At 37.3% G+C, this 19,677-nt stretch overlaps 1 protein-coding gene across 2 annotated transcripts; it reads left to right on the forward strand.

Annotated features, from left to right (window-relative positions):
- Positions 1-348: 348 nt before the first annotated feature.
- Positions 349-18,957, forward strand: LOC121631032 (protein only RNase P catalytic subunit). Of its 2 annotated transcripts, XM_041971657.1 has the most exons (10): positions 349-1,109; positions 1,262-1,400; positions 1,631-1,865; positions 1,948-2,246; positions 2,485-2,532; positions 2,614-2,746; positions 13,001-13,111; positions 18,092-18,240; positions 18,478-18,676; positions 18,755-18,957. In XM_041971657.1, exons 1-10 carry the CDS (start codon positions 674-676, stop codon positions 18,881-18,883), a joined length of 1,878 nt encoding a protein of 625 aa, XP_041827591.1. In that variant the 5' UTR covers positions 349-673; the 3' UTR covers positions 18,884-18,957. The 2 variants fall into 2 exon arrangements, with proteins under 2 accessions (XP_041827591.1, XP_041827592.1); XM_041971658.1 differs by lacking the exons at positions 349-1,109; positions 1,262-1,400; positions 1,631-1,865; ... (1 more) ...; positions 2,485-2,532; positions 2,614-2,746 and adding an exon at positions 12,841-12,883 and having other exon boundaries at positions 18,755-18,956.
- The last annotated feature ends 720 nt before the right edge of the window (positions 18,958-19,677 follow it).

The raw sequence follows: 19,677 nt of genomic DNA on the forward strand, positions 1-19,677 counted from the left end.
TTTGTGGTTTCAACTAATAAAGTACAATAATGAATGCAAAAATAAATAAATAAATACATTTAAATAAATTTAAAAACGGCATAAAAAGTCGAATTCTTTTGCCAACGATTCGCATAATTTGACAAAGTAGTTTAAACATATTTAAGGTTTTTATTTAGTTGTTGATGTTAAATAAATTCTTGAACCAGCATGGAAAAATTAAAAATTGAGTTCCAAAACACAATTTCGAGCTCTAGTGTCCTACTTGTAATTTCGTTGTACTTTGTTGCAATGACAATAAAGTTCTATTCTATCCTACTTCCGAGGTACCGTGAATGTAACATTAGAAAGGAAGTTGTCTGATGTTGATGACGGACAAATGTGCGACCACAAGTCATACTTTTCTCCAGTTGTAGCTGGAAAGAAACTGAAGTAGTAGTTCGTTGTGGAAATATAAGGGCTATGTGAGCGACCTTTATGATTATATTATTATAATTACAGTGTTCTTTAGAGCCAACGACAGGGTGATATTTAGATTTACTTAACTTGACATTGTTACTTCTAGGTTATTGAGACATTTATCTAGAGATTGAAGCATGGGATAATTTCTGTTTTATAGCTGGTTGGAATAAGAAGCCTAGTGATAAATTATTTACAGAAATTTCTCACAAGGTCAGTGGTTAAATATCCTATCATGGGTTCTACTTTCATAGTAAAAGTTAGAGTATGTTTAAAGCCTTTACAGTTTTTCCTTCACTATGAACGTCCAGCTTTGTTCATGCACAAGACTTCTCTTGGCCAATCACCACAGATGCCCAGTTCATTACGGTTTCTTTGCACAAGAGACATTAACCTAAGTCTTTTTGGCAAAAAGACAGACAGAAGGAACAGTCAGCAGACTGATGGACCAGGCTCCATCCCACGGCGCAAAGAGGAGTTATGGAACAATGCCATGGATAAAAAAAGTAAAAGATTTAATTTTCAGCAGAAGCCTGTTTTTCCCAAGTCTGTGTTTGCTGCCGGGACAGCAAAGAGGACAGCAGATTTTTTTAAGATGAAGGCATCGCAAGCCTCCGAGGATGGCAAGGAGCATGAGGAAGAGTCTGAACCTCGTACAACTAGAGGAGCAGGTAAATAAATTATCTTTTAACACTCAGCACAGCTTTGCCTTTTTTAAAATTCATTTCCTGCCAAAACAGCTTTTCATAAAACCACTAGCACTCTTAGGGTTCTTTTTAATATTTGTTTGAGTTTCCTGCACTAAAGCACAGCCATTTTACAGGAAAGATTCAACCTCCAGATGGGCCTCTCCCTCCTTCTCAATGGAGGAAGCTAAAGGAGTCTCTGGGAAATTCACAGCGTTTTGAAATCCAGATGATGAGCGCAATCTTCACCTCGGGGGCAGACCTGAAAATTGCAAAGTAAAAGGAGCCATATTTGGGGACACTTGATGGATAATTCTCCCTTTAATTGACAGAAATATGTGTGTTGATTTTCTATGGACAATAAAACCCCTGTATATTAAGAGTTTAGGTTACATTTCAAGATTTAGAGTTAAGAATTTATTATGTACAGTACATATTTTTAATTTAACATGACAATAAGGCAAGTGAAAGATTGGACATAATAACATACACATTCCCTGTCACAGGTCCCTGCTCACTTTTGTAACCATGGAAACAGGTACATTGTCGTATGAGCTGCTGCTACGCTATCTGGCGCTGTGTGTGAGTGGTGGCCATGACGCTGAGGTGGTTGATCTGTACAGCATCATGCGGGGAAGTTTCCCTTCTCTGGACACGGGAGCCTCCAGTCTTTTTATAAAGTCCTTCAGTCGGACAGTGCAGTGGAAGGAGGCGCTCGGCATCCTGCAAGAAGTCAAGAAGGTGAACAAGTATTTTCTTGTGTAAAAACAAAATTAACTACACAACTTTTTATATTATCTGACTTTTATTGTCACCCCAACAGGTTTTTACTCCATCACCACGCAACTATGGCAATGTCATTGCAGCAGCTATGCAACACGGCGATACGACCACTGCTTGGGCTCTTTATGATGAACTGATCACAAAGGGACTCACCCCACATCAAGAGACCTGGGATGCTCTGTTTACAGGAGCAAAGAAGACTAAGGGGGATGAAGGAGAGCTGGCTATTTATGAGGCTGAAGAGCAGGAGAAGCTTCTGGGAATTCTGTGGTACATGAGGAACAACCAGATCTACCCTAAATACAGTGTGGCCAATAGCATCAAGAGCTGGTTTGAGAGGTACGAAGTGATAAAGACATAGATGTTTAAGTGGGAAACAGAGACTGGATGGCTGATTTACAACCACAATTTGATGCATAAACTGAGTTGATGAGGCATCTTTTTGCTTTTTTCCCTCATCTATTGTGTTGCAGACTGACATTTGATCTGAAAACATTTTTATCCAACTGAATGAACTTTACATCACCAAATCTCACTTCTGTCACTCTGTTCTCTGCCTCTTGCTTTCCATCTTCAGTCTCACAGGACAAAAATGGACAGGAAGCTGGGCCAGCGCCGCCCCAAAGTAAGGATTCCACTCTCTAGTTTTTACATGCCCACAATGTGATATCATGTGTCATTTATGTAAATGTATATGTGTGTTTAGGGGAGTGTGTAATTGTTGTGGGTCAAAACTGGAGTCCATTCACCTGAGTCAGGAGGAGTATCAAAAGCTGAAAGACAAAGTGATGGCTGACATCATTCAGGGGCAAGATGTCTTTAACAAGACCACTCCAGAGGTACACACACACATATACACAGAGACTCTTAAAAAGTCTTTAAAGGTCTTCAAAGGTCATATTTAAAGGGAGGTGGTATACTTAGATTTTGTGCATGTCTTCCTTAGAAGCTGCACAAAGCACGTATTTGTCAATGTCACAAGTGATGTTCAGCCAAACAGAAAAAAAAGCACTACAAGCACTGACACATAGTGAATACAAGCCACCATTGTCGACTGTTGTTCCACCTAAAATCTCTTGGAAGCTGCAAGTACAAGATGTAATTGATCCTAAATTTAATACTTAGATCACCAACAGATAACTTGGAACCTCAAAAGAACGATTCTCTCAAAACTCCTCAGAGTATTCAGGATATAAGCAATTCAACAACAATACAAATCATTTTAAGAATACTGTAAATAATAAAAATATCTGCAATGTACTATAAAATATAAATTTTTTTCTTATTGGAAACTGGTGTTACATATAAAGGTTTCAAATAATAAATACACTATTTTACCAAAAGTATTGGTTCACCTGCTTTGACTCTCGTATGAACTTAACAGACATCCCATTCTTAATCAAATGAGTTCAATATGACATTGGCCCACCCTTTGCAGCTATAACAGCTTCACCTCTTTTTGGAAGGCTTTCCACAAAGAGTGTGTTTCTAGGAATTTTTGACCCTTCCTCCAGAAGTGCATTTGTGAGGTCAGACACTGATGTTGGAAGAGAAGACCTGGCTCTCAGCCTCCGCTCCAAGTCATCCCAAAGGTGTTCTTTCGGGTTGAGGTCAGGACTCTGTGCAAGGCCAGTCAAGTTCATCCACACCAAACCCGCTCATCCATTTCTTTATAAACCTTGCTTTGTGCTCTGGTGCACAGTCATGTTGGAACTTAAAAGGGCCTTTCCCAAACTGTTCCCACAAAGTTGGGAGCATGGAATTGTCCAAAATCTTTCACTGGAACTAAGGGGCCAAGCCCAGCTCCTGAAAAATAACCCCAAACCATTATCCCCCCTCCACCAAACTTTAAACTTGGCACAATGCAGTCAGACAAGTGCTGTTCTCCTGGCAACCGCCATACCCAGACTCTTCCATCAGATCGGCAGATGGTAAAGTGCGATTTGTTACTCCAGAGAACACGTCTCCACTGATCCAGAGTTCGGTGGCAATGTTCTCTACACCACTGCATCTGACTCTTTGCACTTTTGATGATGTCTGGCTTGGATGCAGCTGCTCGGCCGTGGAAACCCAATCCATGAAGCTCTGTTTGCACTGTTCTTGAGCTGATCTGAAGGACACATGAAGTTTGGAGGTCTGTAGCAACCGACTCTGCAGAAAGTTGCCCACCTTTGTGCGCTATGCATCTGCCAACCCCACTCAGTCATTTTACCGGGCCTACCACTTTGTGGCTGAGTTGCTGTCATTCCCAATAGCTTCCACTTTGTTATGAAACCACTGACCATTGACTGTAGAATATTTAGGAGGGAGAAAATTGGACTTGTTGCACAGGTGGCATCCTATCACAGTACCACGCTGGAAATCACTGAGCTCCTGAGAGTGACCCGTTCCTTCACATATGTTTGTAGAAACAGTCTGCATGCCTCAGTGCTTGATTTTCATACACCTGTGGCCATGGAAGGGATTGGAACACCTGATTTCAATTATTTGGATGGGTGAGTGAATTTGGCAATTTAGTGTATTTCTATATCACAGGTGTGGTTCAATGTGTTTCTCTAGTTCACATGTAAAATTGTCATTTGGCTAGATTTTCCATACTGGCCCTAATGTTCTGTATGAACAGAATAAAAAGTGTTTTATTAATGTCTGGGTAGATGTGGGTTGTAAAGAGCATTGTGAAGCTTTTAAGGTCCATATTTAGGTTTAGAGGATGTTTAGGAGAGGATGATTGTCAAAAATAAGTAATTTTATTTAATAAATGTGTTGCATATTGTTGGCCAAAGCTAAATGGATTATGTGCTGGTTTACGACTGTTTCAAAATGTATAAAAAATATATTATGAAGAAATGGATATAAGTTTAGAAACACTTGAACACAACTTTTGATAAAAACGAAACAGCAAAGCTCTTCTGAGGGCTGCTGAGAAATACAGAATCTCTAGAAAATGTCCAGCCATGGCACCGTCATCCATCAGCTTGTCAACAGAGTGGGATCATAGAAAGAAATCAACAACATATGAAAGTGATACTACAAATTTTTCTCAGAAATTACTGACCAATTACATTTCAGGAAACATATTTCATACTTTAAGCAGAAAAAAACAATACAGAGAAGACTGAAACTAGAGTTGAATTTTTTTCTTTTCAATGATAACAGTTAATGGCTCGTTCTTTTGCTATAAATTAATCTAGCTCACCCAACATCTACCTACGTAAGCCAGTTGCTTGAATAAGACAGTATTTCTGCAGGTACACGCAGTATTACACAGTTAAAAGTGACTAGACTGATGCACAATCCACATTTTGTATGATTAATTTTAGGTTCTGTAATTAAAAAGACCCAGTCAGAATTTAACAGGCTTGTCTAACACAGAAACTCTGCACTGCACCTGCAACATGCAAATTACATATCTCATTAAATATGTGTTGTTATTTTCATGAAAACAGCTGTAAGACAAAATGTCGGACACTTAATATCACTGTGTATTTTGGATGTTTTTGTCCACTAATCTGAAAGTATTATTTATTTAATGAACCTCTGGTATTAAAAATTGGAATCTACAAATTATTGACATCCTAATAAATGATTTTCAGTGGTGTTACCTAATTTGTGCGGTCAGGTCATCGAATATAAATTTGTAACGATATTAATATGTTCATATATTTTATATACTTTGTAAAGCTGCAGCTGTTTTAGAACTAAAGCAATGTTCAGTTTAAAGTTACAAGTTTTTCTAGGTTTTGTACATTTTTCTTTTTTATTGCAAATAATGAATCCTAACTGTAGAAAATAACACATCATGTTGTAATGAGAGCAAATATTAACATCACATGTCCCTTTAGTAAGACATTACTTCAGGTTTGTTTCCCGCTAACGTCTGCTAGGTGGCATCATTGCTACACATTCAGCTGTAGAAATGAAACTGAGTAAGTTGGCCAAACAGCCTGTTAAATTCTAGATGAATGGGATCAGAAGAAATAGAGGAAATCAGTACCAGATTAACCATTACAGTTCTTAATTATTTTCCTGGTTAAAAAACATTATTTAAACAGCACCAGATAGCTGAGTTGGTTGGGTGAGTGCCTCATGCACAGTGGCTGAAGCTCCTTCATGCCTCTGGCCTGTGGCCCTTTACCATGCGTCATCCTCCACGCTTTCTATCCTCTTTCCTGTCAAGCAACTTTAAATAAAGGCCATTTTAATGATCTTGTTGTAACAATATTCAAAATGAAAATTTAATAACTTTTAGGTTGTTGATGAAAGAGATTCTTATTCCTGTCATGGAAGACATATCAGGTGTGTTGAAAGGTCATATATCCATGAGAGCATCAGCCATTTAGTTTAGGCGCAGGAATGACCACCTGTTTGATAGACAGCTGTGGTATCAATACATGTGACGCTAATGTGATGCTAAACAAAATTAGGATGGCATTTTTATGCCTCAGTTGAAATAAATAAAAAAAAAATAGTTGTATTTTATGGCAATATCTAAAAAAAACAGCTTGTGAAGAAGCATAGTGTCTAGCTGATAATGCACCAAGTTCATGACTAGAGTAAGTTTTGCATGTGCTCCTTTATGTTTTTCAGTAGTCAAGGGGAGTCTGTGGGTGGAATAGTTAGTTAGATTAAGGGGATTTCCAGCATGCACAGCACCATGTGAATCTAGACCACAGTGACCTCCTGCCAAGCAGACAGACAGTTTATTAAGTCCCTGTTAAAGGAAAATCATTTTAAAGGCAAATAGAATGCTTTCAGACAACAATGAAGCAACAGATGCAGGACAGAAATGCACAGAGGAGGAGAGCAAGAGCATGAGAATAAGAGCACTCTTTCTTTTTCTATGTGATGATTAATGCAGTTGTCACAGCTTACAGGAAAGGACTGTGTATTTTTAATCTCAGACCCATAGATAGGTGCTAAAACATGCAGCTGAGGGTTCCAATTTCAGCTGTGTAGATCAGATTTGGAAGCAGAATCAGAAATACTTTATTATACTTTTTTAATCTAGAAGGATCTTGGATGCTGCAGGCAATTAACAAAAAACACAGATCAAACATTCTTTTTCAACATTTTTAGCAAGATGAATGCAGTGGTTATCTTTTTAAGAGTTTAATTCTAGGAGAGGAGTGTTGTGCACAACTTTAGACACAGAAAGCAATGCAAATTTTAAAGCTTTAGAATTACATAGAAAATTATAGTTTTCACAGGAATATAGGCTCAGTTTGACATTAAAAAGATTCAGAAATTTTTTTAAGAGAACTGACCATAGAATTGATAGAAGGGCAAATCATTAAAAGAAATACATAATTTAAGAATAAAGAGTTTATATTAACAGTGCATAGTAGGGAGGAAAATCTCATTTGGATGCATAATCTCGTGAAACAAGCCTGGTACATTTTGGAAACGAGTTCTGTGGAATGATGAAGTTAAAATAAAAGTTTTTTTTTGCCTCAAATGAGTAAAGTTAAGAACATAGGGGATCCAATATAAACAAGACCTCTTGGGTTGGTCATGGTCTAGGTACATGTTGCAGTCAGGAAAGATTAATTCCACAATATCTGAAAGAGAATAAGTCTGAATTTATGTGGAAAAACACTGAATGTAAAAAAAAGCATGGCTTCTGCAGCTGCATACTGATCCTATATTTACATGACAATTAACAGTTGGCTCAGTTGGAAGAGACTGGATGTTTTTAAGAGTCTGTTCACAGGCCTAAAAGCTCAAGGTAGACAGTCAGTCAGACAGTCTGAGAACTAGAAACCTGGAGGGAAAAAAAACTCTGAAACAAACATTGAGAGTTAGCTGTTGGAGAAGGTATGATATGGTTTTCTACAGGGAATTTTTCCCCTTGTTCTTTTAAAACTAAAAAATGTGGAAATTAATTTCACTTCTTCCTGTTTGGAGATCACGCCATCATTTAATCACAGTGACAGAGAAATTTCCATTGGTGCCCAAACCTTTGCAGGATCTTTACAAATGCAATAATTTCCCATGATAAATTTACCAATGATAAATGAATGCAATCCAAAACTACTGAAAACACATACTCTTAACATTTAACTGTTATCTAATGTTTAGATAACATTACATATGCATTTCATAAAAAAGTTTAACCTACAATATGCTCCTAAAGTGGAATGCAGAGATGTAACGAAAAGCTTTAGCTTTCAAAACAAGAACAAAAGTCTAAAAATTCTGCAAAACAAAGCCAGTACTTTTTCTCCTTTGAATTAGGCTGGTTTCATACCAGGACTGTGGAATGCGTCTTGCTCTTGCTTTGCTGAACTGCTGGATCACAGCTGCATGTTTGTATTTACATTAACAACCTCTATCATCCAATGTTAATGGTCATAATCACAGATCCATGACTGATATGACTAAAAAAGTGAAGACATTAAAGATGTCAAACTTAAAAAAGTTTTTGTAGAGGCACTTCCTGGATTCATCTTTGTTTGTCCGAGGTGCACTTTAGATAGGGTGGAGAAGACTAGATTAGATTTTTGCGATATTAAAGTTGCCCAGTTCTAACTTCAGAGCACTCTCATTCAGTTTTCTGAATGACTTGAAAATCATTTATTATTATCATGGCATGTAAGCTTTATTTTATGTCTAAGAAATGCTGAATACACACTGAAGATAAGGTGAGATGTGTAATCGTTACTTTTATGCCAATATAATGATAAACAGATGTTTTTAAAATGTGTATTTTGCAACTGAAATTTGCACCTCACACAGCTGGACTGGTTTTGGCTCTGTTATTACCTCCCTTAACAGCTCAGAGGCACATCAGTAGCAGATCAACTTTGACCTCATGTTCCACCTCAGTACTTTCACACAATGCCTGATGTGCGATGCTGTAGCATCAGTCCTGACATGAAAAGATCTTCCCGGTGATCCCTAATACAAGCTATTTAATTCGAATAAATTCCACAGTAAATAAATAAATAGATAAAAAATAGAGGCACAGTGGGGCAGCACAAAGGAGCAGTATAAAGCAAGTCACTGGGATTTAAAGTAAATAAAGAGAAAAATAAAGAACATAATTTTATGTAATGTAGAAAGTAAAATAAACACTGAGACTAACATTCTAAAATATATACACACGGACTTTACAAAGAGCAAAAAAAAAAAAGATAAAAAATGGTAAATAAATAGATAATTTACAGAAATACTAAGGTGCGGATTGACCATAGGTAACGGAAAAAAGATATAGTTGTGTGGAGTAATTGCCTCTCATATGGAAAAGCAACATTTTTGTTTTATTTAGATAATAATTACATCAAATGTTGTCCCAAAAAGTATTTATTTTACAACCTGAAAGAGATAACAACTATATGTGATAATTTTCTCATTAAAAAGCTAAACTAAACCACCAGGCAACATCATCTACGTTTTTTTTTTTTAGTTTTTATAATGCAATATAGACAAAATGCAGCTGATAATATCAGCTTGTCAGTCTGATACTAAAATAACTTAGATGTGGATTCTGACCTATCAAAATGGATCATTTATTATAAAACCAGATTTTAATGTTGGAATAAAACAGAGCCGATGAAATGAGATAAACTGGTTCTGCAGCTCTTGAATTTGTGAGTCATGTTTTATGTTTACAGACTGTGTCTCCATGTTCTGTTTGCCAGTGCTTATATTTTCCCACGTATTATTATTATTCTGTTTGTGATAATGTTTGTGCCAGTGCTACTGTAAGCTTATGTATGCAAGTAAAGATGTGAGTGTGTGTGTGTTTTTAAGCAGTCATATTATCCACAGCAGCACAATGAGCTGGTTTCAGATATCAGCTCTGGAAAGTCCCTGGATAATTACACTGGACTTTGTCTCCATCTCTCTCTTCCCTCTTTTCGCTGCTCTTAATCTTCTCTTTGTCACGATAAATGCAAGTTGCTTTTTTTTATCTTTAACTTGCACGCTCATGAATAACTCTTTTCCGCTCTCTTTTCCATCACTCACCTTCCTTATCTGAATCTCCAATGACAAACTGTTACAGAAATCATTATTATGTGCATTTGTTTGTGTTTAAGGCATTTAAATGGATATCACCACCCGGGTCTGACAGGTGCTGTATCTCTACTGCATTTACAAAGGAGGAATATTGCAGCCGTTTTTACATTTTTAGAATTTGATTGAATTCTAATTATACTGCGCACAAAGTAAAGTTTCAAGTCCAGGGGAATTCACAGCAGGCTATTTCCATATCACTGCTATCTAAAAGCGAAAGTACTAACAATGTTTCTGTCTATCTAGCACAACTTTCCTGCTCATGGCACAAAGCTGTAGCACAGTGTTGACGCCACTGACTTGCTCCCTGGTGGGTTGGAAATAAATTCTTCCCTATGTAAATGAAACTTTCATTATTTCCTGCAGTGCACAAGAAAACTTCAAACAAATCACATGGTTGCATTTTTAGGAGCTTCTGTAAAATTAGGCTAAAGGGACTGAATGGCTGCAGATCTTTTCACATTAGTTTCCATGTTTTTTTTTAGTAACAAACTTTAATGGAAGTTAGATAATATGAAAACAGCTGATTTTCATCATGTCTAGCAGGAAATTAGTTTTTTCCAAGTTGTGGTGAATTATCCAGTTACTTAATTTGACAAGCAAAAAACTTTTTGAGACCAATGAGTTTTCCACTGTTGCATAGTTCTGCTGGCAGCTGGCTGTCTCACCGCCAATGAGGAAAGGCCAGAAAGATTTGGGTTTTTTTTTGTTTCTTTTACTGGCAGGCCTGTGATCAGAGAGTGAGAAAACCAGCCAACCATCAGACAAGGGAGCTCACAGGTGGAGTTCAGATATGCTTCTCGACTCCAAGACCGAACAAACTTCTGATGTTGGGGAACTCTGCACTTTTTCTGCAGATGTTCAACACTCAACCAGTCAATGTGTCAGCTTCTATTTCTATTCATTTGTAGACAAATAAGCTCTTCACACATCCCAAATTTATTTATTTAAATATATGCACATTTTTATAAAGGCTTATCATCATTACATGTCATGACTTTCAGGTGGATTTAAGTGGAATTTAGCTAAACTGTAGCCCATTCATTCTTATTTTGACTGAATTAAAACCTTGTAAATGTTTTACCCATTTTCAACAGACATTTCAATACCAGTAGCTAAGCTCTGGGACGATCTGTAAACCACTCTGGGCCGGACTAAAATAACCCTTATGGGGGTATTTATGTATCCTTAATTAAGAGGGTAATTGTTTGATTTGAGAGCAAGATTTCTTGTTTTCATGCTCAAATATCATTTTGCTCTCTCAAAACTTCTCTCACACCCAAAAAGACCCTTCTTGCTCTCCAATATACTGTTCTTCCTTTCAAAACTCTGCTCCTCTTTTCAAATTTAGTGTTTCAGGTTAAAATCTCCTGGTCTCCTTCCCTCGCACTCAGATACATTCTGTGCTCTCTTAGATCTTCTGCTCTTGGAGATTCTTTCCTCTCTCTTGGGTTGCTGAATGAGCTGTCTGTCAAATGTCCTCCAGCCAATAGAATACTAGATAAATACTAACCGAGAAAATCGTACCCATCTTCCTCCCGGTGCAACAATTTGTCGATGGTTAAAGCTTTTACATATTCTGCGTTTGTTCATGTTCTCGGGGCCGCAAGAAAAACATTTGTTTTGGTCCGGTCAATACATAAACTTACAAGAAACTTCGTCCGTGATGGAGCGGAGATCACTGCTGGGGGTCTGTGTTTTTATGTGCAATGAACAACTGATTTGGGGATTTTATACTTAACAAGAAACTTTGTCTGTGGCACCTCAAATGTCTGACCAATCACCCAATCCACAACAAGCTGCAGGTTGTCCCGGCCAAGTCCGTCCTTGAGAGCAAGAAAAAAGTACTCGCTTTTTGCGGAGCATGTAACAGCCTTAATTCGGCGTCCATTTGTCTTCTCTGAGCTCTTTCCATCGAGTAAAAGTCAGTCCAGGGTTAACCTTTGGTCTGTCCATGGTGTGCATTTAAAACAGCTGGTGTGTTGATATCCAGTTGCTAGCATGTGACGTGGTGTGTTAAGCGAAATTCAACTGTAAAGTGATGCAGCGCCCCAGAAGAAAAAGTTTTGATGGCTCAAGGAATGTTCATAATAAATGTCACTGGGCCATTAAAACAAGTCAAAAAGATATTTTTAAGGTCAGTAAATTACATAGTCCTACTTTAAGCATTCAGGGAAGTCACAAGAAATTGTTTATAAGAACATATGACAAATCCAATGTTATTAAGTTACAATGCATAAAATAAAAATAGTTTTAAAAAGGAATAAATCAATAGTTACAAACAGAAATGTTTTCATCCTTGCTTTTAAACATCCCAGTGGCTGAGCAGAGCATAAACCTGTCCCAGGTGATCAGTTATAAACTTTGAGCTTATTCAGTGTAAACTAACAGTGTTCCTAAATCAATTCAGTGGCTCACAGGAAGCCAGTAGATTGGAGAACTGGACCAGTGTGGTATATTTTCTCAGTCATAGTGAAAACACGAGTATCAACGCTCTGTATCATATGCAGAGTCAACGAAAAGTCCTTTAATTTTTAATGCATACTGTTTTCAGGGTGATAATAAAGGTGGTTTATGTAACTGTGTTAATGCAGCAAGATTTATGGCTTGGTCTTATATATATCTATATCTATGATTTCAAATATCTATGATGATTTCAAAAGTTTTATTTAGATTAATATCAGATACAGAAAGACAAAAAGAGAACTCAGCCACTCTTACCCAGTAGTTATTCTTTGGGTTTAATTCGAGCTGATAAATAAAAGCCAGCTAAGCACTTGCCTTGGGATGCTAATACAAACTGCAATTAGCTGATAGCTAAATATTAGCACATTAGTCAATTTTTAACCTTTTCTGAAGACTATATGAGCTCAAAGTTCTGTCTTACTACGTCTGCTGAAAACTGATGCCATGCCATGATGCAACATGTGAACTTAAGTACAAAAAGTTCCCGTGTACAGGTTATCAATTTTAATCATTTTCTCTTTAAATTCTCTTCCACTGACCCAAATTTTGTGGTTTTTAGACTCCATGCATCCTTTGTTTGATTTCCTCTCCATATATTTGTGTTTGTTCAGGAGTTGGAGCGGTTTAAAGGGTTTGTGAAGAGGAAGCCAGCTTTTGATGTGGTCGTAGATGGGCTGAATGTAGCAAACATTAACAAAGATAAAAGCAAGCTATCAGAGACGGTAAGAAAATACACAGATGCACATGCATGCAGAATGTGGTTAATTTCAAAGTTAAATGGTTTACAATTTGCCTTTATTTCTGCAAACACACACAGTTTTACAGTCTAGTTTTTAGTGGTTTCTTCCTACATGTATGTCCATCCAACACATGGGTTTTTCTGTCTGTTTCACTATGACTAACCCTGCAGTGTGTGTCTGTCTGAAAGTTAAATGTCAGCTTTTATAACTGGCCAGTACCTGATTTTAACAACACCTAACCTACTTGTCTGCCTGCCCACATCTGTCTGTGTGTATATGTCTCTCACACTGTTTTCATGTATCATATAGCTGCGAGACAGGAAAGTACAGACAGATAAGCCTATTTCCCTGTCTAGTTATCTGCTGTAGTTGTGGGAAAGCAAAGCAAATTATGAAAATTAAAGGCATAGAAATTTACAAATAGGCCACCAAAAGGACTTTTTATGCAAATAAATGAAATCAGAGACCAGCTGTACTGCTGAATTCAGCAAAATACTACAACCGCCATGCTAACACAGTGTAATGCTAACACTAAATAGGTAGCATGCAGACATTTGGGCAGTCCTAGTAAAAAGTGACCAAAAGTTAATGATAAACTAAAAAATAAAAAAGTAGGATGGAAGGAAAATTTGGCACTTTATTGTTACGGTTTTAGTTTTTAACAGCTCTTGTTAGATAAAACCAAGTGATGCGATTTTCAAAGCTTTATAAACAGTCACTGGTCATTTTATTAGCTCCACCTATTTTGTTAACACTTACTAATCAGCCAGTCACATGACAGCAGCTCAGTGCATTTAGTCATGTAGACATTATCAAGATGACTTGAAGTTAAAACTGAGCATCACAATGAGGAAGAAAGGGATTTGATGTGGCATGGTTCTTTGTCTGAGTATTGTATAAAGTGCTGATCTTCACAGACAACCATCTCTTGGGTTTACAGAGAAAGGTCCTAAAAAGAGAGAATGTTCAGTGAGTACCAGTTGTTTGGACCAAAATGTGTTGTTAATGTCTGAGGGCAGAGGAGAATGGGCAACATGAACTCAAACAAGCACTGGTTCCAACCAAGGTATGCAGAAAAGCATCTCTGAACGTGCAACACGTCCAACCTTGAAGCAGATGGGCTACAACAGAAGAAGACCACACCGAGTGCCTCCTGTCAGCTAAGAACAGGAAACTGATGCTACAATTCACACACACTCACCAACACTGGACAATAGAAGATGGAGACATGTTGCTGGTCTGATGAGTCTCCATTTCAGCTCCACATTCAGATGCTAGGGTCAGAATTTAATGGAAACATCATAAAAATGTGGATCCATCCTGCCTTAGATCAACAGTTCAAGCTGCTGGTGGTTAAATGTGAGAGGTGAGGTCACAAAGGGAAAGATCTCAGACTCACCCATTTGAGCACACATTTGCTAAAAAGTGGAGCAAGCAAGTGAGAGAGGTGAGAGAATTTTCTCTTTTTGGGCCTCATACACAGGCTATGAGGACACATATGACTGTTTGAAAACCTTTAGAAAGTAAATTTTACATAATGTGGGAGCTTTAAGGAACGTTTCCAACACCTTGTTGAATCTATGTAATCAAGAATTAAGTTCTGAAGGAAAAGGGGGGTCCAACCTGGTAAGAGTGCAGTATACCTAATACAGTGACCAGTGAGTGTAAGTTCTGCCTCCTCAAACCTTGTCCCAATATTCAGCAGCCTTGAGTCTGTCAAAGCAGCTGCTTAACTCTTTAAAAATGAAAAGAATTGATGTTCACAAAGCAGGAGAACTATAGAAAGTATTTCCAGCACAATTTACCAGTTTACAGGAACAGTAGAGGATCAAGATGAGATCTAGAAGTCTAAGAAATCCTTCTGAAAGAGATGTTTGAAGAACTGCTAGAAAGACAAATAGTGCTCCTTGAAAGCAAAAGGCTTTCAGACAGAGTTAGCAGACTTAAGAGTGCTAGTCCACTGCTCCTCTTTGCAGTTACACCTGCAGCAATATCACCTTATGGAAGGGTCATCAATATAAAATCTTTCATGCATCCTCAAAATTCAGCATCAGATGTTCACAAATTGTTGTCAGAAGTTCATAGTTCTTCAGACTAAAGGTATGGAAATAGAAGTTTTCTTGCTCTTAAGTACCAAAGCACATTATGTTTTGAGAGAAAATGAGAATGGTTTCTATGATAGCTTAAAGGTCCCAAACTCTTCTCAAAATAGACTACCTATAGAGGAGCAAGCTGAAGGTTTTGCCAACTTGCTCGTGGTCATTAACATTATCTAAGATCTTTGGGCAGACATCAGAAAAGCAGCACATGCAAGAAAGTCCAAGAATCTCTCAGAACTAGAAATCTTTTACAGGAAGAACGAGCGGAAATCCCCAAAACAAGAACTGAAAGACTCTTAACAGGCTGCAAAAGCATTTACAAGCTATGATAGTTGCCATAGGGGCTATTACCAAGAATGGACCGTAAAAGGTGCCAAATATTTTTCTTCTGGCTGTTTTCCGTTTTTGTCTCTGTGAAAGAAGGGAAATTGAAATGTGAAGTTTAAGATTTAAATAAACTGTGTTGTCTTTAACTTTGAGCCTTTTGGAAAGCAGGCAATCTTTTCCTCACCCAACTACTCTCATTAGTAAAAAACTTAGACCAAGGTTTTTGCATGCTAGTGTACAGATAAAACTTTGCTTACAACACTGATCTTGACCTGAATATGATGCCAGATGAAAGGCCAAAGAAAGCAAAGTACAGTTTATAATTTGTCCTTAGTGGGACATGAAAAGATACACCAAATAAAGAGGTTATCCATGTATAAATATTAAGATATTTTACATTTTAACCACAGGAAAAGTCAGGGAATTCACAATGAAATTAGACATATTACAGGCTTTTTTATTTACCATTAAAAAAACTATTTTATGAAATCCTAGTAAATATCGTCAACATGTTTTGGTCACAGAAATGCAGAACAACCGCTGCTTTTTCAGCTTTCTTTATATCTCTGTTCATATCAGCCAGTTTTAGGGGGTGGCGTGATCCACTCCACTTCGGTCCTCTTTTCTTTGAGGTGTACCTCTTTTGAAATCAGTCATAAATCTTTTCCCAACCAGGCAAATGTAAATTTGGACTCAAATTACGATCAGTGCCTTTAAGCATGTTATTACTGTATGAGAGAGCGTACAGTTCCCAGCCTAATGGCAAACACTGCCAGACACCAAACAGACTTGCATTTTTACTTTTCCTTCTTCTTAATTTTGCTCAGAGACAGTTGGTACTTCTTTGAGTTACAGTCCCAGTGCAAGTTATGAATTGGTCCAACTTGTCAAATCACCAAACTTTAGTTAGAGCATTGTAACAGCTAGCCAGCAAGTAATAAATTAGTAAAAATTATGTTGTAATTCCACCATGTCACATATCTGCCGGTTGAACCGTGAGCTTCACTGCCGGTCAATATCTCTCTGATTAAGTTTCAGAGGCAAATGCTGAGAACTGTTGTTTACATAGACTACATTTTCATGCTGGTGTGCTTTAACATACCTGCAGATGCTGTATTCATTAACGAGTGGAAACTTGGAAATCCAAGCTTCTAATTGAGAAAAAAATAAAAGAAATTTTTTTCTTCTTCCATGTCTTAAACTTTGCACTATAAGCTGTAGCAGAACTGAGGCCGTATAACTTATTTTTTTTTATTTTCTTTAGTTAAAATAACTATTTAGCAACTTATAAGGGTTAAGGGTTAATAGCATAAGTATAGGTTCTGACTTACCACATTTAAGGGACAGTGACTGCAACATAACAGGAAATTGTGGAGATAAAAATGGAAATTTGGATATTTTCCTCTTAAGTTTCATCTTTAATATAAGATTAACCTTAAGCTGACAGGGTTGTGGCCTATAAAATTGTGAGAGTTACACATTATTTGGATTTTAAACTGACTCATTTTTTGCTTTGTAATGTGTTAGCAGGTATATTTCAAACGAATATCAAGAAATCCAGCAGCTAATGTTTGAAATTGTCTCCATTTATAAAGATCCATTCAAGAACATCATGCTCTCTAGCCCACATGTTAAAAGATATCCAAAATAAAACATTATTGTGGTTCCTGCTATGCATACATGCTTTAAAAATTTAAATAATTTGTGCTCGCAGTATTGGAGAACACTGTGGGAAGATAGGAAAGTATTTTCAGTTTTATTTATCAGGTCAGAGAAATTTTAGAAGATCCAGTGGAGATATAGAAGTCGAAGAAAGTCTTCTTAAAGAGAGGTGTGTAACATTGCTAGAAAAACCAATACAAAGCCCAGGTTTGACTGCATAAGGCCCTCAGGTGGATTAAGCAAACACTGGAGTGGCGGTTTGCTGCTCTGGAGTTCATCCATGCCTGCACAAAAATGAGTCATCATTGTAAAACGTTTCTTGCATGCTTGGAGGAAAAAAAAAAAAGGTTGCAGAAATTCATGATAACATTTCTCCAGCTTTAAAAGAAGGGATGAATTGCTTGCACAGACAACAATTTACCAAGATGTATTAAAATAATATTTTAAAAATCACAACTTTATATTTCAAAATTACGATTTTGTGTCTCACAATTATGACTGATCTCCACAACATTGCTTGGACTATCTTTTGACCATGTTTGTCTCCACATATTAATGCTTGCTGTTTCCACACTATGCAACAATTTGCAAAGCTTATTCTAATTCACTTGTATAATCGTTGACATTGATCTTAAAGGGGATTTCATGAGCTGTACTGACAAGCCCAATCTAAACAGGACAACATAAGCAAATGCAAAATATGTAAAAACATGACAGAAAGTTTGCATTACTCATGTAAGAGTTTCTTATCACATCCTACATTGTGGTTGTGGATCTTAATGACTTGTGGGTTTCATGACTGGTTTTGACGTAATTAGATATTCATGTTTAATTTCGTGTGATGAGTGCTGAGATACTTTTGTATGTGTTTCAGTTGTTGGCGGTGGTGTCAGAGCTCGAGTATCAGGGCCTGACTGTTCTGGTACTGGGGAGGAAACACATGCTACGGCCCTCCAGATCCTGGGACAGACTGAACATGAACCTTATCCAGCAGAAAGCCCATTGCTTCTTTACTGATAACATGTAATAATCTCACAATTTAACTGTGGAAGAAGCTTCATATAAAATATGTAAAACATAACCAGTATTGTATGAGATTTAAAAAAAAGCAGCATTGTTAATTTAGACATGAAATTGTAGCTTATTTTTTTAACATAGAAGATAGATTCACTCAGACTTAGCTGTGCTATTAAATATTCAAAACACTGGATTTGTGTTTATTTAACTTATCTCACAACTACTTTTCACCATGTGTGTCAGATCTGAGGATGACCCTTTCCTGCTGTATGCCACTTTGCATTCTGGGAACCACTGCCGGTTTGTGAGCAGGGACTTGATGCGGGACCACAAGGCCTGTCTGCCAGACGGAGCCACCAGGCGTCTCTTCTTCAAGTGGCAGAGGGGCCATCAGCTAGTGGTAAATGGGTACATCACAGCAAACAAGAGGGTCAGATTTCAGGTAAAAAATAGAAGGCAAATATTTAGAAATTAGGTAAAAAAAATAGTGCAAACTAACCGTCTGTATGTTTGTTAACAGAGTATTCCCTGCTATGACACCATTGTCCAGACGACAGGAGACTCATGGCACATACCCTATGATGATACAGACGACAGGAGCACCTATGAAGTGCCACAGCGTTGGTTGTGTCTCACAAAAAGTCACTGAAGACACAAAGTTTTACATGTGAGAATGAAATGGATGTAACAGTGAATGTGTGAATAAAACTTAAAAAACACATGAAGTGTCTGTACTTTTTGTTTATATTCACCATCATTACGAGGTATCAAATTTGAAACTACATAAACTCCTCAAAAAAAAAGTTTTGACATTTTATTTCAGTCAATTATTTTTCCCTATTACAATTACCAATTGGTGTTGTATTATATATTGTTGGAAAGCCTGATAAATCACCTTTACGAGGTATAACTTGCAAGGATTGTGCATTTGTGAAATAAGTAAGACAGCTGAATGTGTGGAATTCGTTACAATCTTGTCCTGTTGGTGTTCACTCTTGTTTAGAGCTGCTTGGTGGATTGAATTATTTCACTCTCCCATAGTAATAACGAAAAAAACAATACATATTGGCTGTATTTACACTTTGCTAATTTTACACTGTCAGGGATTTCAGTTGTGTGCGGCAAATCCATATGCAGCCAAAACACCCTGGCACCTCTTCCTCATGCTGGTCACCACATTTTGCTGTGGGATGGCATCCCATTCCTCATCCAGGAGTTGAAGGTCAACCTGTGAAAAGTGCTATATAATATAAATACAATTTACTTACTTTCTTTAGTACTTGCAGCAGGTCATTCCATCTTTTCCACTCCCAAATTCTGGTGATAGTCTGTGATGATCTTGGCTTGTTATGCAGGAGTATGGAGTTGGTTCCCAGATTCTGGAGATACGGGATAGCTACTGGCTCCAGAATCTTATCCTAATACATCTGTCCATTAGTTAGG

This window comes from Melanotaenia boesemani, chromosome 20, assembly GCF_017639745.1.
Source record: "Melanotaenia boesemani isolate fMelBoe1 chromosome 20, fMelBoe1.pri, whole genome shotgun sequence".
Taxonomy (NCBI): Eukaryota; Metazoa; Chordata; class Actinopteri; order Atheriniformes; family Melanotaeniidae; genus Melanotaenia; species Melanotaenia boesemani.

What these genes read in the sequence shown, in the direction of transcription:
- LOC121631032 (XM_041971657.1), top strand. Translation starts at nt 674, where the DNA reads ATGGGTTCTACTTTCATAGTAAAAGTTAGAGTATGTTTAAAGCCTTTA. An exon ending in ATCAAGAGCTGGTTTGAGAG is followed by an intron (nt 2,247 to 2,484) that starts GTACGAAGTGAT and finishes TTCCATCTTCAG; the next exon opens with TCTCACAGGACAAAAATGGA. An exon ending in ACAAGAGGGTCAGATTTCAG is followed by an intron (nt 18,677 to 18,754) that starts GTAAAAAATAGA and finishes GTTTGTTAACAG; the next exon opens with AGTATTCCCTGCTATGACAC.